The sequence below is a fragment of the Coloeus monedula genome (assembly GCF_965178545.1).
Source record: "Coloeus monedula genome assembly, chromosome: 1".
NCBI lineage: Eukaryota > Metazoa > Chordata > Aves > Passeriformes > Corvidae > Coloeus > Coloeus monedula.
Window position 1 is genome coordinate 36209558 of NC_138781.1, and position 18150 is coordinate 36227707.

General features: G+C 42.1%; 1 protein-coding gene across 1 annotated transcript in view; it reads left to right on the forward strand.

The window, feature by feature from the left end:
• Positions 1-3444: 3444 nt before the first annotated feature.
• PLCL2 (phospholipase C like 2) overlaps positions 3445-18150 on the forward strand; it is a 103161-nt gene continuing 88455 nt past the window's right edge. Inside the window, exons 1-2 of the mRNA XM_082291433.1 lie at positions 3445-3728; positions 4417-4957. Of these exons, the coding sequence (XP_082147559.1) occupies positions 4646-4957 (312 nt within the window). The 5' untranslated portion in view covers positions 3445-3728; positions 4417-4645. The remainder of the gene's footprint in view (positions 3729-4416; positions 4958-18150) is intronic.

Genomic DNA, 18150 nt, shown 5'->3' on the forward strand with positions numbered 1-18150 from the left:
CTTTATAGATGTTGTATACAATAATGCATTATTTACAGATAAACTTTGCTTTGGATTAATTATGAATCAGATTCTGACTGTAACAGGGCTGCTTAAACATGCATACTTAATTATAAAAAAGTATAACAAACTAGTATGTGCTAGACTGTGACCTGAACAATCAAGTCAAGCAATTTTAATTATTACCAGAATTGTAGAGATACTTACAATAATGAAAAACCATATTTCAAGCAGAGGTGTCAGAAAGCAACATTTAAACAAGATAATTGCTAATTAAAGTTTTTCATGTTTGGAATAAACAGCATTTAGTGTATGAGCAATAATCTGGTATTTGGCTTCTTTAAACACTGGTCATTTAGTCACTGGTTAGGGGTTTAAGCATATCCTGTTTCTTGGCATGTTTTTACTGCCACAATATTTGAGTTAGAAAAGTTCAATGGGTAATGTTAGCTTAGCTGTGGAACTCTGATATTTAATAGGATTTTATGAAAATAGCTAATATGTGCACATGACAGCAAGTTCTCACAGTTAAATATTGTCACAGAAGGGTGTTTTGATTCCATTATAATCCTTATTTCATTTAACAATTAAACAAATAGAGCCTGCTGAGGCCACTATTGAATAGTGAATTCACCCCTTGATCTTCAAGAAGTTGTGGCAAAGAAAGTATACAGTTCACATTAGTATTACATTAGTTACATCAGTATTATCCCTGAGCTTACTGGGATAAATAAGGTCTCTATGGAATAGCTCAGTCTTGGTGACCATTTCTGGGATTTGGTTTATCAGAAATGCCTCCTTTTGTATATGGAAATATTTTTCAACTTTAGGAACTTTAAAAATACATCTAAATAAACACCTTGCTAATTTAAAGAAGTTCTGTAGAACAGAATGGGGCAATAAGAGAAATCAGAGAATGGTCATCAGAAGAAATCTTAGATATGGAGAATTAATTATTTGCTACCTCCATCTTGCTAGCACAACCTTACTAGTTTAGGGTCTGATACAATGCTTTTATCGGTAATTAAATTTCAGTATTTAGAATAAGCATAATACAGATACTATTACACTGAGTTGTGGGCGTGTATCCTTAAGATTAGATTCAGAAGTTTTACTATTTCCTTTGTATTGAATCATCAGCTTTACAGTCAAAAGTCTGGTAATGTCTGTCTATCATTCATTACAGAACTGCCAGGGCTAAAGTTAAATGATTTCTTTTTCAGTGTTGTTATCTTGTTTCTATACAGGTTGGACTGATAAGCAGAGTTGAAAAGGGTTTGTTTTAATACCTTTTTTCTCTGAGACAGGACTGATCAAATTTTGCTACAGGCCTTAAAACTGGTATTCTAGTATGTGCAATTTAAGCAGCAAAATGACAGAGAGCACACATCTTCCTCACCAGTTTATTGGCAACGCTCTGTGACAAATGATTCTAATAACATTTTGTACCTGTTGTGTATAAATCTCATCCTTCAGAAGAAGCAGTGACACTCCTAAAGACAAAGTGTCTCCTGTAGAGATGGTTTGTGATGTACACATCTGTAGATACAATACTGGTTAATATTTAATATTCAAGGCTGACTTCTCCTAGTTAAATGGCAAGGCAAGGTGTTCAGGCAAGAGATGTTCACATAAGGGCAAATGGTAAAATCGCTGTACTACCAGCTAATGAAAAACACACACTTTGGCTATTTCAGGTCTTAAGTTTAATATTAATGTCTCTAATGTTTACAGCCTAAATCCTGCAAATGTGCAGGTTTTCATTTAACCTTAAGTTTTGTTAATAGTTTGATTAAATTGGGACCATATATGAGTGATGTAGCAGTGTCAGGTTCTGAACTTCCTTGACCCACTAGAAATGATACTGAATAAGTAATATTCTCCAAAGAGCTTCGTACTTTCCTCCAATCTGCATCACACTTTATGGTTCCTTTTTTGCTGCAGTGACAAGCACCACTGTCTGGATTGCAGACAGAATATTGAAGAAAACACTCTCACCAGCTCCAGTCTGTAAGGTGAACCATTCATGGATGTGAATCTTTTCAGGAAGAGGAGATTGAAGTAAGGGCTCTCATGCTCCAAGTGATCCAAACAGTGAACACAGACAGAAGACATCATCTCCAAGGCTCTGCGTTTTGGAGGAGTGTGCTGTCCCTTGGTATTCTGAAGGAGAGGATGGAGGTACCTTCCTTTTGGAGACAGCTCAGGGCAGTGGGCCACAAAGGTATGGTTGCACTGCTCTGTAGTCCATGGTAAAGCCCTGGAGCTGGGGGACAGGACTGAAAATGTACCCTTCTGTCCAGTGTTTTCACCACCAGTGCACTGAAGGGGGTATTTATGCTGCCTTATTCAAGCCAACTAGGATAGGTGTCAGATCTCTGTGCCAAGGTTCCAGGCACAGTCAGTGATCTCCTGAGGGCAACTGGGGGCAACCTAAATTAAAAGTGTAGTGCTTTCATTCAACTATAATCTGAGCCAAGCTCCTGCACTAAGCATTTCAGCCAAATGATGAAGGTCAGATGGTGTGGGCCGTGTTAGGTGTCTCTTTGCTCAGTGTGACTCTTTGCACTCCTATTTCTGCAATTTCCAGTTTTGCTCATGCTCTCAATATACTGTCTCCCCAACTGACTCAATTTCTGAATTTCAAGCAAAGGGCCAAGCGTCTCGACTGTGGCATTTCATTTCCCTTTATTCAACTTAATCGTGAAATATCAAGCTCTTTCAATATGCGGCCGAGTTAAGAGGTAAAAAAAAAATATGTGGCTCTCTGAATTACTGCTCTTACACCAAGTCCCTCCTGTTTGTCTCATAGCAAACCTAAACGAGTGTGTATGGAGTACGTGAGGGCACTCCGACCGAGCATGCTGTGTCGTGGACACGTCTGCAGGTACCCATCAAGTTGCAGTTTCCGTTAAGCTTTTAATATTCCAGCACTCCATCACATTCGTTCGTTTATTAATTAATGGCTCTAACTGGACCAATTGGGCTCTCACTGGGCTGTCAGCGCCCGGTAGGACGCAGGAATGGTCGCTGCGCCGCCGCCCCCCGCCCTTCCTGCGCGCCGGGGCGGCTGCAGCCCCTCGGGTGAGCAGGGCGGGTGAAGAGCCCGGGTCCCCGACGGGAGGGGCGGGAGGAGCCGCCGTCCGGGGCGGAGGGGAGCGGGGAGCGGGGAGCGGAGGATGCGGCCGGGCGCGGGGGGCCGGGGAGCGGGCTCTTTTGTGTCAGCCCGGAGCCCGGCCGGCAGGCGCGGGGCGGGAGCGTGCGGAGGAATCCTCCGGTGAGCGCGGGGCGCGGGAAGGGGCGGGCGCGGGTCCTGCCCTCCGGCGGAGCGCCCCCGAGCTGCCGGAGGGGGGTGCTGGCGGCGGGGCCGCCAATCCGCGCGGGGCCGGCCCTGTGACTGGCGGCGGCGGCAGGGGGGGCGAGCCCGGATCGCTCGCTCAGCCTTCCCCGGAGAGTTTCCTCGCGGGGGCGGCCGGGGCTGCCTCTCCCCTCGGCGCTGCCGGCGTTTCGCCCCACGGGGCTGCTGCCGAGCATTGGGCCGGGGAAGGCGGCGGCGGCGGCGGCAGCAGCAGCAGCAGCAGCAGCAGAGAGCGAGGGAGCAGCCACATGAATCAGTTTCTCTCTGTATCCGGCTCCGGGCAGAGGCGGCGACCATAGCGGGGAGGAGGGGAGAGGGGGAAAAGCGGCTACTGCAGCAGCGGCAGCCGGGGGCTTCCCTCGCCGCCGAGGTGGGTAGCGGGGCCGCAGCGTGCGGGAGGGGTCGGCTGCGGGCGGAGGGGCCGCTGGGGCCGGGGGTGCGCTGCCCTGGGCGGGCTGTCTCCGCTCTGGGGCGGCTGCATGTCAGCAGGCAGCGGGAAGGGAGAAAAGTTGCCGAGGGTGCCCGGGGGCTGCCCCGCGGGGCGGCGGCGGTGACCCTGCTCGTGTTCCGCCGCTTCTCGCCGCCGCTCGTGGCCGGAGAGGGGCTGCGGCGGATCGTCCCCGCCGTGCGTGGGACGGGCTTTCCCCCGGGCCGGGGCCGGAGGCTTTGGGGCGTGTTGTTCTGCAAGTTCTCTTTTCGCTCCCGCTTCGTTGCTTCAGCGATTGTGGGTGTCGCTGTGTCAGGGTGAGAAAATACCGCCATCAACGCCTCTCGTTTTCCCGGCTGAGCAGCCCCAAAAGCGCAGTTCCTCCGGTCCGCTGCCGCCTCCCTCGCCCCTTGGCGGCCGGGGCGGGCCGGTCCCTGTCCCCGCGGCCGGGCTGCGCTCTGCCCGCTCGGTGCCCTCGGCGGGTCGCGCGTGTGCCCGGCGGGGACCCCGGGCAGCCCCTCTCCTCCCACGCGTGTCCGTGTGTGCGCGCAGGGCAGCGCGCCGCGGTGCGACGCTCCCCCGCCTCGAGTGAGGACGGGTTGTTACGTTTCGTCTCCTTTTCCCTCTCCAGGTGCTGCGGGACTGGTACTCGCCGAGCCGCCACCGACACGTTTCGTTCGTCCCCCTTCCCCTCTTGGAGCTACGCGGCCTCGGCTGCCAAATGCGCGGGGGGGAGAGACTTTGGCTCAAAATCCCCCGATCGTAAATAGAGAGAAAGCGGAAGGAGAGCCACCGCCGAGCGGCCGCGGGAGGAGGGGAGGGGGGCAGCGGTGGTGCTTCTGCCGTAGCCAGGGAGGCTGATGGCGGAGTTTGGCAGCGGTGGCGGCACCGGCGGCGGGGGGCTGCCCTCCTCCCCGGGGCCAGTCCAAGGGAAGGTGGCCTTCAAGGCAGGAGATGGGGAAGGAGGAGGAGGAGGCGGCGGCGGGAGATCCCGCTTTGACAGTGCGGGCAGCCGGGTCTCCAACGGGGACTGTGCCCAGCCGGGAGCCGGTGAGGAGCCGGGATCAGCTCCTCCTGCAAGCCCGGAGAGCAGCAGCAAAGAAAAAGGATTTTCCACCAGTCAACAACGAGAAGGCAAACCCGGCATCCCCCGGAGGAGCAGCATAATTAAGGTAAGAGCTCTTGCTCCTCCCTATCGGGGTCTTTTTCTCTGTGACAGAGGGAGGGAGATGCGGGCGATACATTGGGCTCACAGAGCCTTGGCTCTAGATGAAAGGACAGGCAGCTTTTTTCTTTCTTTTTTTTTCCTCCCCCCTGTGGTGAGGGGACTTGATTTTTCCTTTGTCAGAAGTCGACAACAGTGAGAGGATGGCTTTGTATACATCCACACTTGGGGGTAGCTGGGCGTCATGTTTTGAGGTTTATTAAAGCAGAAGGCTCTAACTCCTGTTAGGGAAGGAGAGAGAAACTAGCTGGCTGGTGACAAGACAACATGGGCACCAGCCTGGCAGGGAAAGACATGAATTGTACAGTATGCTTGTTATTTGGGATGCACCTGTGCAGAGCAATTTTGTGGCTCCATTGGCTTGTGTGTGTGACAGGCACACAGCAGGTGATGAGAGATTCGGGATGTCATTGGGCTGGGGGTGGGAGAAGGCATAATAGGGAGCATTCTTCTTGTTAAAAATGACAGCTCGTTTAGCAGTAGGCTGAGTTGTACTTCACCTATAGAAACATCTTTATACATGGTGCTGCATATTCTTAACGCCTCTATTTCAGCTTGAAAAGTAAGGGGAGCATCAGTGGTAGAATGTAGCTTGGGCAAAAAGGAATAGGATTTTTTTTTTTTTTTAAATACAGTTATTTCTACAAATACAGTTGTTTATTTCTACAAATACAGCTTGTTAAATCCGTGGTTTCTGAGATATGTGTTGGGTTAGCTTTCCCAACTCCACGGAAAAGGTTGAGAGAACATAGAGAAATTATTCCAATGGTATAACAGCTGTGTTAGCTGTGAAATGAAGCACAACTTCAAGTACTTAAGATCTGAGTTTAATCAAGGTTAGCTAGATATAAATTAAACTGATGTGTTGTTTTCTTAGATATTTATATGCTTCCAAAATCAGCTGTGGTGGGCTGACCTTGGCTGGATGTCAGACACCAACCAAAGACACTCTGTTGCTCCCCTCCTCAGCTGGACAGGGAAAAGAAGATAGAATGAAAGGCTCATGGGTCGAGATAAGGACAGGGAGAGATCACTCAGAAATTACTGTCATGGACAAAACATACTTGACTTGTGGAAATGAATCAAAAATATAGGATAATAAGAAATAAAACCAAATCTTAAAAACACCTTTCCTCCATTCCGCCCCTCTCCAGTGGTGCAGGGGGATGTGGAATGGGGGTTGTGGTCAGTTCATCACATGTTTCTGCTGTTCCTTCCTCCTCTTGCGGGTAGGACTGCTCACGCTTTTACCCTGTTCCAGCATGGGGTCCTGTCCTATGGGGGGGACCATGAACTTCCATGAACTTCTCCAACCTGAGTCTTATCCACAGGGTGCAGTTCTTCCTGAACTGCTCTAGTGTGGTTCCCACATGGGGGTCACAAGTCCTGCCTGTAGTCCTGCTCCAGCCTAGGCTTCCCTTTGTTCATGGGTCCTGCCAGGAGCCTTCTTCAGCATGGGCTTCCCACAGTATCACAGCCTTCTTCAGGCATCCATCTCCTCTGCTGTGGAGTCCTCCATGGGCTGCTGGGGGACAGCTTGTCTCACCATGGTCTTCTCTGTGGGCTGCAGGGAAATCTCAGCTCTGGCACCTGGAGCACCTTCTCCCCTCCTTCACTGACCTTGGTGTCTGCAGTGTTGTTTCACTTGTCTACTGTGCCCCCCTCTCTTTGGCTGCAGTTGCTTCCTGTCAGTTTTTTCTCCTACCCTGTTAAGTCTGTTATCCCAGGAGTACTGCCACAGTCACTGGTGGGGTCGGCTTGGCCATGTTGGAGCCGGCTGGCATTGGCTGTGTTGGTCATCGGTGAAGCTACTGGCACCTTCTCACAGAAGCCACCCCTGTAGCCTTCCTGCTGCCAAAATCTTGTCATGCTAACCCAAGAGACATTCCACCCCTTATCATTAAAATCCACATCCATCATACAATCTTCACAAATTTCAGTCACGTCAACAAAAAAGAATTCCCCACGCCAAAATCAAATACATCACCGTCACAACACCAAACAAAACTCACACAATTCACCACAGTTAGAACATAAATTCCACACAATCAGCCCATGATTTGCCCATTATCTCTGTTGTTCTGTTGGTTGGATGATGGAAAAATGTGTAGAATATCAAGACTAGTAGTGTATTGAGAGTTGTGTTACTGTCTCCTGGACCTTGCTGTAAAAACCAAGGGGAGAGCAAGGGCAGTGAGCAGTGGAACACATTTGACAGGCTGTACCCACCCTTCCTGTTTGAGCAGTGGTGCTGGGCGTGTACATGTGTGTGTGTGTGTGTGCTAAAGAAATTATAACAATGGACGAGGGGCAGCTGATCTTGGTATTGGAATAACTTCATATTTGCTGGATTTGCCAGTGGTTTTTTTTTGCAGGTCTGATATTTCTTAAAGCTTTTTTGTTTCTTCTGTGGTAGCCCAGGAAAGACAGTAGTGTTGTTTGCAGTGTGTACCATGCTGTTGCACTACTTTGTAGTGTATGATTTAATTATACAGCAACCTTCTGCCTCTCTGGGGACCAGACAAGGTCACAGTACCTAGGGATTTGTGATATATTAAGATCAAGAAGCATGAGATAAGGAAATAGGTTTTGAATTACATTTCATGGATAGCCGAGTCAAGGTTCTTAGTTTCTACAGAAATGTTAGCACTTTGGAATACAAAATTATTCAACTTTCTGCTATTATTGCTGCTGAATACTGTTTTGCAGATGTGAACAGTAATCTGTGCAGCAGCCAAGAACTGATTACAAAAACTTTGTGTTATCATATGAATAATTATCTTGAGTGGAAAAATGTGACAACACTGCATTTAAGGTTATGTGGTCCATATTTATTTTAGATATGATTGTTTTAATACTTTTGGGAAAAATCACCTGTCTAAATATATTCTGAATATTATTCTGCCTGCTTAGTTCAGCAGTTCAGGTGGTTTGAATCCAGGTGTGTTGGTGCCTGGTTTTCACTATAAAACCTTTTGGAACATCTGGCAGGGGTAGTAAACCTTAAGATGCTTCTTGCCTGCTCTTGCAGAGCAAAAGTCTGTAAAGAGTGGAAAAAGTAAGATGTAATATGTTTTTGGAGAGTGTTCCTGGAGTTTCAATAGCTTATATAGGTAAAGCTACTCTTAAAGAGGATACAAAGTAACCTCAAGGAACAGGTCTGTTCCATGCAGATGTAGATTTCATACGTTTGTGCAAAACATGACATTGTTAGTTGATCTGTAAAATGCACCTTTATGGAATATCTAATACTTAAATGTTGTGCCTGCCAATTACCGTGTAGGTGTTTGGGTCACAAACAGAAAATTGACATCTGAGTAATAGTTCTAGTTCAGATGAAATCCTTTAGAACCACAGGTTTGTGCATGAGAATCAGGAGCACAGATCTGTATTTTATTTTGGTTTCAGTCTGTGCTTCCATTGGCTGTCTATTTTCATAACTCTGAGAAGAGCAGTTGCTGCCTTTTTTCCCTTTCCTTTCTTACTTGCAGTCTCTGTTCCCTTTTTCCAGTAGCTCCATTTTTTTTTTTGTCTTATTTATTTTGTGCACCTGCTAATTTTGACTTTTTCTTTCTTGTTTGGTATAACATGATGTACTCTTTGAGTCTGAAGTGTCACCTAGGATGATGGCAGGTGGTACAGCTGCTATTACTGGAAAAAGTAACATAGGCTTTATACATAGTAGTTTACTTGGCCTTTCACTCTCATATGTCAGCTGTGTTTAGACTGAAAGGATTAAAGATTGTACTCTTCATTTGTAGCAATTTTTATGGAATAGCCTTTTTTATTGCTTGCCTTTGTTGTATCAAATTTGAGGACTAAAGACTACATACATGTGTTTTTAGAGACTTTTTCAGTGTCTATTTTTTATTCTCTGTATTTATGAGATTCTGATTTTTCAGGAGGTAATAGTGATGATGCATTGTGCATCCATGAGATTTAGGCTCTTGGATACCTGATTTGTGAACTAATTTATGTGCCACTTGTTTGTATGTAGTTTTGGGTGATTGTTTTGTTTTTCCATAATATTTTCCTTGGTGCAGCTAGCTGTGGTTTCCTATTATGTAATTTCCTACAACATTTCCTATAATATTCTGTGAAATGAATTTACATCTTGCAGTTCAAAGTGGATTTAAGCATCCTGTGAACTTTTCTTAGCTGCTCTGACAGTTGGCAGTGAGCTTACTTTATTTTTGTGTGAGGTTCCTCCACGCCTTTCTGAAAGAGACTTTGAGGTGGGTAGGCGTTTGAGAATTTTTAAGGCAGCAAGTGACTTGTGGTGTATGGGTATGTTTCCTCAGAGCTGCTTGCTTCCAGGGACATCCAATAAATGGTTACAGAACCTCATGGTTTCCCAAAGCTGTAGACCTAGACAGAAAGAGGTCCAGGGGGACAAATATGTCTCTATTAGGAGACAGGTTGTGGTAATAAAATGAGAAGAGATACACTTAGGAGAAACTGCAGTTATTTAGGAAGGCAGCAGTGAGAAACACATGGAGAACGGTGGCTTTAGCATTCTGTGAGCAGGAGTGTTTTTTATCAAGATGTGTGTGGAAGCAAAGTCCAGGGTGGTTTTTTGGCATATACCAATACTAATCTCAGTGTCAATAAATTTCTTCGCTGACAACTTAAACAAATTTGTATCTTCCTTTTTTCTTCTGGTCTAAGCAGAAGCTCTGTAAAGTCATGCACTTGCTGAGCATTGTCAACTCCTAAGTTTCAAAGTCTGTGAGAAGAGAGGGACCAAATTTAGCAGGTAGATCCTCTAGGGTATAATTTTCAGCAGAGCTTTGCTTTTGAAACTAAACATATCTGTGTCTTTCTATGATGGGGGATTTAGACAGCATATGCATCAAGATCTTATTTTTTCTTGTTGGAATGCCAGTATATGTTGCTATCTTGTTCAATCCTTTGTGATCTCTAGTTCATACTGTAATACCCATTTGTATCAGGTGTACAAAATATGAAATATGGAGAATGTTGAACAGTGTTTTCTACAACTCTGTTTTAAATGCTTTAATATAAACTCTTTTGCTTTCATGGTAAACTCTAAAGTAGCATTTTCAGTGGACTTAGGTTCTCTGCAGTTCTAAATTATCTTAGCCACAATATTTGCAAGTCTTCATGGAGGCCTAGGAACAGGTCATACATATTTGGCTTCCATCTGAAAGAATATCAAGGAATTAGGTTCCTGGACTCAGTTTAAAGTATATGGAATTACCTGATTTTCAGTCATTTTTCATATTACAAAGAAACCTGTGTAATGGTGCAAGTAAAACTTGATTAAGCAGTCTTTGGCTTGAAGATGCTAAGGTTCTTTATGTTCAAAGAAAACAGCCATGGAGAGGAAAGAAGGAGAAAACTAACGTGTTTGGTTTACTCATGCCCTTCCCCTTGGAAACAAAATGCTACAGTATCAGCTGAATTTCTCCTGGATACAGAAGATCGGTGGAGGAAGGATGTGGATGTCCCAGCAGTAAAAGATATTTTGCCCAGAGCCCATGTCCTAATTGACACCAAAACTGGCAGTGCAAAAAGGCATATATTTAGGGAAGAAGGCAGTGATAGTTGAGCTCCCTGTCTAACCTTGGACAGCCATTCAACTAGACAGCCAAAGTGTAAGTTTTTCTGAGAGGCTGTTTCTGGATTTGTTTTTGTTTATTTCTTAGTTTTCTCTTGTTGTTTTAATGCAGATCTGTCTTACCTCTTTGGTTTGTCATTATGAGAGACCTGAACAGCTAACTGCAGCTCCATGAATCCTGGAGCTTTCTTTTAGAGGATGCTGTCTCTGTGATTTTTTGGACTCTCAGCTAGATTATGGAAGGTTACCAGCACCCATCCATATTTGTATTCCTTCTCCATCCTCTACTACTGATTGTGTACTGGCTTCCTAATTTTTAAAAAATACAATATTTTGAAAAGAATACTTTAGCACCATAAAAATCCTATCTTCTGTGATACAAAAGCTGTATACCTTAGGTATTTGCATAGAGTATCATATATATACGTTAGACCTATGTATCAGGCAGTTTACTACTTGTTAACAGTGACACTGTATGTCACAGCCATTGAGTGGGTAGGTTGTACATTGCATTTGGTCTGTGTTTTTATTTGCATTAGTAGTTTCTGTAGACTGCAGTAATCGAAATTTTATTTGAAGATATGTAACACACAAAAAAAAAGTTCTTTGTAGAAATGTATACATGAGGATACTGCCTTTACATGGTTTAGTTAGCTTATGTACAAAGAGAAGCATTTTTTTCAAAAGCTGACTTGGAGTGGGAGCTTAATTTGGATGAATTTAGCTTCTCTGACTTCTCTTCTGGAAGAGCTTACCTGTCTATTTCTCTTGACTGAGTAAAGAGCTTGGCTAGTGTGAATAATAGGAACTCCTTCACCGCCTGTGCCCACAAAACCTTAGACTATCCACAAAACACATTCAGTCTGTTCAGTGGTGAAAAATTAATTAATGGAATTAAAAATCATTATGAATACCTGATGAGATTTTTACTTATGCCTACTATCAGGCTTGATCAGTGACATGACTAGTTTAGCCTATTTTTAAACTAGGAATTAGAGCAGTGGTGTCCTGCCCATGGCTCACAAATAGTACACTACTTCCATGATTTGATTGCATTTGTGGAAGATTAAAAGAATTTAAACAGAGACTGACAGGACAAGTTAATTGTGTAGTTTCCCAGCCTTTGCTGGTCCATGGATGATATTGCCATCAATCCTTGTATTATTTGCACTGACTCTATTAGGGAAAGACCCTTATATAAAATTTGCCAATTGTCAATCTCTAAGGGCAAATTAAGTTAGAGCACATATTATGATATTAGTGCATGGATTCTAAATTACTTATCTTTTCACACAAATGTGGGATTGTGTTCAAAATTTAGAAGTCTAAAGAGAAACAGACTAGCAGGTCGATTTTGGGGGAGGAAAGGTGTACAGTAATTTATGTGTAATATACATGGAGAAGAGGAAATCATGAAAACGTGATAAAAATCAGCAATGTATATATATTGAAGAATGTTTAAAAATAGGGCTGGAAGAGACCTCAAGAGGTCAGTCTACTCTGCTCCACTGCTCTGCTACAGGATCGACTGTTAATAAATTTCAGTATGATGTTTTTTGTCTTTTAATGACCTTTTGTTTGTGATCCTTCTATGCAAGCTGCTGCCTGATTGTTCCTCTTTGTAATGGGCAAAAGCAATCATCTGCAAAGAGTTGTACTTGTCCTACTAACTGCATTCTAATTATTTCAGATTATATCTTCGGTTTGTCAGGTTCTTTCTGATTTTAACGTACCTTCTAACATACATGCAGCTCTTCCACCTTCAGGTGAACATCCTGTTTTAACTATGCTCTCATTTTATCATACATGGTACATGATTTTTTTTTTTGGGAGGCGGGGGATTGTTAAGTAGATTGTTATAGATTTTGGTACAAGATCAAATTAGATATTCCATGGTTAAAATAGAAATTGGTTATTTGTGTTCTTCACCACCTGTAAATTGAGTGATACGATGTTGCAGAATCTAGTTCAGAAAATACAATTTATGAGAAAATGTTGTTCCTTCTAAATATGTTAAAATAATAGTTGGTAAGTACAAATTGATGTTATTATTATAACTGGATTGTAGCATTGGCATAAAATGGGCCCTTTGGAGGGGGCTGGTTTGTTTGTCTTTATGGAGAGTAAGTAGCAAGTGGCCTCTTTCCCTGTTTTGCAGCTGTGTTTATGAAGACTATTGTTACTGGTTTACAGTGGATCTTCACATCTGGCATGCCTTTCAAACATGGGGCAGTGCCATCACTGTACTTCTCCCTGTTGTAGAAGGCTGTGCATGAAGCAGTCCTTTGAAAGGATTGTTGCCCATCCTCTTGACTGCAATACATCTCTTAATAATCTACTTAACTCACTTATTTTCCAGAGCTGTCTGTATAGACTCATCTGTCCATTGTTCCTGAAGAGGAACATCCCGGAGTTCACTCACCTGTTCCCTCCTACACCTTGACCTCACAAAACATGAATATTCAAAGCAGTGAAGAGTGCACTGTAGGGAGAGACTGGAATTCAGCAGTACTGAGGCTCACAGTGTTAACTGGTACAGCCTTGGGAGAGTAAAATAGCAGTGATTCGTTTCTGCCTCTCTTGGGATTCCTTTTAATGTCATTTGGCCTTTTGGAGTAAGTAATAAAATATCCCTGAGTACTTCAGATTGTATACCATGCTCAGGAATCTTTTCAGATACCAAATTTTCACGTTCTGGAAATAAGTGCAGGCGGACAGGAAGTATCTTTAAACAAACAAACCAACTTCTTTTCAGAATAGCAGCTGACAGTTTTATAAAATGAACAATAAAAAATAGCAAGGTATTAAGCTGGATTTCAAAGTTAACTATAAAAGTCTTTAACAAAAGAAACTTATTCAGACGTTTTATTTTGGTATAAGAAATGGGTACCATACAAGTATATAGCAGATAATTGATATTGTGCATATTAGTGTAATGACTGTCCTAATGCCTTTGCTGAAATTGATTAAAATGATTTGGTATTGCCTTTAAATTATGAGATAATCCATACTTCAGAAGAAAAAGACCTGCAGCTTTTTTCATAAAAAGCACTTCCACAGAATTTTCAAGATTTTTTAATGGTTGAGTTTCTGTGATTATAACTTCCCCCCCCCCCCCCTATATTTTTTTCCTTTCTTCTTACCAGCATTATTATTTTGCTTACACTAAAAAAAGGCAGAGCATTATACATTTCTGTGTGTGCTTTGATGTTTTAGCATCTGTGAACATATCCCCATCCTTTACAGTATAGGATAGGAGAGGAAGAATGGTGAAATTCTGCAGCAGCAGAATGGTCTGCATGGGTTTTGTTTTGTGAAGTACCTCTTATGATGGAAAATCCAGGATGCTTTATATATTTCATTACCTAGTTCCCTGTGATGAAAGTGTTTGACATTATCAACTGTTTGTTCTAGCTGCATTCCTTAAAATAAAGTGTAAATGACTGCTTATTTAAAAAGATATAATTTCATTGCTTTGTATTACCAAGGTGTAGTTTGGACTAAAAGGACAGGAATTCAGCTTGTGTTGAAGCTTTTGTTAAGAATATTTTCTTCCTGTTGCCTGTTGTTGGGGGTTTTAGGATAGGCAGTTATTTATTGATTTATTTATTTAAGTAACTCCTGTGAACAGCACAGGAACACAAAAAAAGGCAAGACAGTGACTTTGTATACTCTACCATGCTTTTTTGTTTAGTAAATTTAAAGCAGAATGAATCTCTTTCATGTATGTACTGTAGGAAATGTTAGTTTCTGAGTTGCAGAAATAATACTTACATTCAGTTGCAATATTGACATGTTTACAATGTAAATACATCCATTTTTGCTACGTAAGACAGGAAAAACTCAGTAACAGTTGGAAATAAATCACTTCAGGAAATCAGTCTTGAATCAACTGAAATGTATTTTGTTGATTACAGAGAATGCTCCCTAAATAATTTTTTTTTTGAGATCTGTTGATAGCAGTTTGTTACAAAAAGCCAATGTAAATTCTAGAGTTCAAGAGTAATATTTATGTTAAATGAGAATGTATTTCATCATGGCACATTACTACCACATAGTGGAAAAAGCTAGATCAGACGTAAGTCGTTTGAGTCTGTGTAGTATTAGGTTTTTCCTGCTTTTAAAGAACCTTCCAAGAACTTTATATGGCCTATTGGATGTACTTCATTTGTTAAACCCAAATGTCCTCTAATTTCTCGTTCTTTCTGGTTGTAGTAGTTGCAGTGATGTGTTTCACAAACATTATTTGAGGTTAACACTTTTCAGCCTAAATAATGCGTTCCATGTGCCTCATGCTTGGTCCTTCAGTGAGCAGCCAGCCTGGTCTGGAATCTGCTCTGAGAGTGGTGGTGTAGTGTGGAGCCACTGAATGCCTCCAGTTGTGAGAATCACCTTGTGGTGTTTTGTAGATTTAGAAGGATGCTTTGGACGAATGGATAGTATTGGTCTTTGACTAGCCTGCTTGGCCTGGATCCGGTTTGTGTCTGTCACCTCACCCGTTGTGTCACCCTGCCTGCTCATCCCTCCCTTGCTTGGGTCTCTCCGCATCCCTCATACAGCTTGGCCTTCCTGCTTCAGCAGTAACAGACTGGCCACACTCTGCTTTTTGTCTGGAGCAGCTGGTGGAGAACCTTCTATTCCCAGCAAAGTGCTGGAGCAGAGCAGAACTCTGTGTGCTCTGTGCAGTTCTTTGTGTCTGCTTGTGAATCCCCAGAAAAGGAGTGATGAAAAGGGAGTGCACATTCCAGTGCAAGGCTCTCAACCTTCCCAGGGGGTTTAAGTCCTACAGGCTTTGGGGCTTGAACCTGTCTGTGATGGAGGCTGACTGCACAGCTTGGGGTAGATGCATCTGTTTCCCCCAGCCTTCAAAAGTTCCCAGCCCTTGTGAATTTTAAGGATGGCTGAAAGTCCATTTGGCTCATGATGTTGCCTCCAACAGGAAGAACAGAAAAAGCCTCTTTTCCTGACATCTGCTTCCAGCCTTAAGTGATCTGGAACTAAGATGCATTTAATCCTTATGGGTGGTTTTTCCTCCCCATTAATTGTCAAAGGCCAGTTTAACTTTTGGAAGCTTTTCACCACTGTAACATCCTATGGCAGTTTCTTAACTATGTATTGTGTGAAGAAGTCAGGTTTTTTCTCTTTTTTTTTTTTGTTTCTTTGCATGGTTTTACCAGGCAGCTATTTACTTGTTTACCTGGTGTCCCCTGGTTCTTATGTTAGAAGAACGCTTTTTCTTTTCCACAAATGAGCTGTGTTCCTCATGTTTGCTTTATGTAATTTTTTTTCCTGGGCTAAAGCATCTCAATTTGTTGTCATTCCGCCTATTGAAGCTTTTCTGTGCATTTTTTTTTTATCCTGGCACCCTTTAATATGTTTTTTTCTTACCATTTTATTAATTTTTTGCAGTGCAGGACTAAAATGGTATTCCAAATGTGTGCCAGTCAAATGTGTAAATCTACTATAACCTAATGAAGGTTTAGCAATATTGTGATACTAAATTGGACTGTAATTTATTTATTTTTAGTGTTGTCATCATCAAATATTTAAATGGTATCACTGCTGCTAATTGGCAGTGGGAGAGTGCTGTTAAAACCTTTTGCTAAATATTTAAAACCTTTTTAAAGGACTATGTAAGAATGTTTATTCTAGTGGTGATAGTTGTGTTGGAAGTGGCTGCCATTAACATCTTTGCAGGAGACAATTGTTCTGTTAGAAGTCTTTTAGGAAGTGTTTTCGTGGTGCTGGTGACACAAAGCCTTGCTGATTAGCACATCGAGCTTCTAGCTGTGGTTGACTTTTAAGGTTCTTGTCCAACACTTGTGTTAATGGATTATTTTATTCAATCGTTTATTTCTTTTGCTTTTATAATGTTTGAGGCTCTTCAGAATGCCTGTGTCAGAGTCCAGAAGAGTCAAGAAGGCATTTTTATTCTTCAGAAAACTCACACAAAGTATAACAATGAGATCAGATAGCTTCCTGAAAATAGAACATCTGAAGTTTCACTTCAGAGAATTATTCAACTGAGGATTAAAATGATTATTAAATACAGTAAGTAATGAAGGACAAACATAACCAGAAGTTTCTGTGTCCCACGAGATTGATACAACAGCATTATCTTGGAAGGAAATCCCAACACTTTATTGCTTGTCTGTCTTTTCTCCTTTGAGGAGGGAAACTGGTTTGTTTTCTTTCCCTTCTTCAGTACTTTCTCACTTCTGAGAAGAAAAGTCATCCCTGTTAGCCTATTCCTGCTCAGTTGGACTGCTGTGTTGAGACATACCTTGGTTACTCCTGAATTCCTGAGGATTTTTGAATCCTCATACTTTTGTGAGCCCATTTTGTGACAAGAATCCAGTGTCTGACTCATAATTTCTGAGCATCACTGTCAGCAAAATTATCTTTATGCACTGAAGTCTCAAAGCTTCAGGTAATTCTACTGCTTGTTCTAAAATGTCTGATTATGTGTTATTTTTCTTGTGTAAGTGACATACACTCAGTTGGAGTAGCCAGAATAGAACATGGCATGGATTTTAATTGTTTTACATGTGGAAATTAATATTTTTGTCCATAAGTATTGAACTTGACCTCCAAAAATAGTAGTTTAGGAGTTCTTGCTATGCTGGGAGAAAATTCACCATTTTTTTGTCCTGATAATTGCAGATGATGTTTTATATTAGTTGGAAATAACAGGTCAAATGTATACTTTCAGTGGGGTCAGCTGCAGAAAATATTTTTCTTTCTTCTACATCTAATCCCAAATTCAACTCAGTCCTTAGTGGATATATAAAATTTACTATAATAATTTGAGTGCCTTGTGATTAAAGTTTTGGCCACTAATAATGATTTACAAGACTAACCACTTGCCAAATATCTAAGAATCTTAAACTAATCTTATTTTAAAAAAATGAGATTCTAATGTTTAGATTTACAATACAGTTGGCAAACCATTTCTTCATGTATTGGAAGTATTATGAAGTGAATTTATTGAATTACTGAATTCATTTCAGGTCTTTTTCACTTTTTCTGGTGAATTTAGTAAAATTACATGATGGGATACCATCATGCAACTAAATGCATCTTTTGCTGAGAAAAACCTGTCACCTGGAGATCTAACCTACTGCTTGATTATCCACCATCACATAGACTTTATGTAAATCTGCTCAGTGTGCTTTATCAAATGATATCTTTGGCTGAAGTGATGGAGAAATAAGATTTTTCTGATGCGTTCTGTTAAAATACAGCATAGCTGTTAGATGTCTAAAATTTTTTTGGTATAAAATAAATATTAATAAGAATTTTTAGTATATAAGGCAAATGCAGAGCAGTATTATGTTTTTTTCTGTTTGGTTCAGAACGTTACTCCTAGCTGCCATGTCACTGAATTTTGCAAGAGTCAAAAGGCATTGTGGTGAAAGCCACTCCCTACTTTTTTTTCCTTACTATTTAAAATATTTACAATACACTTCTGTAGTCTAGAAATGCACACCTGGTAACCTTTTCTTATTTTAAATGTCTCATCTGCACTGCTTACAATGGTTGATGGGAATAAGTCATGG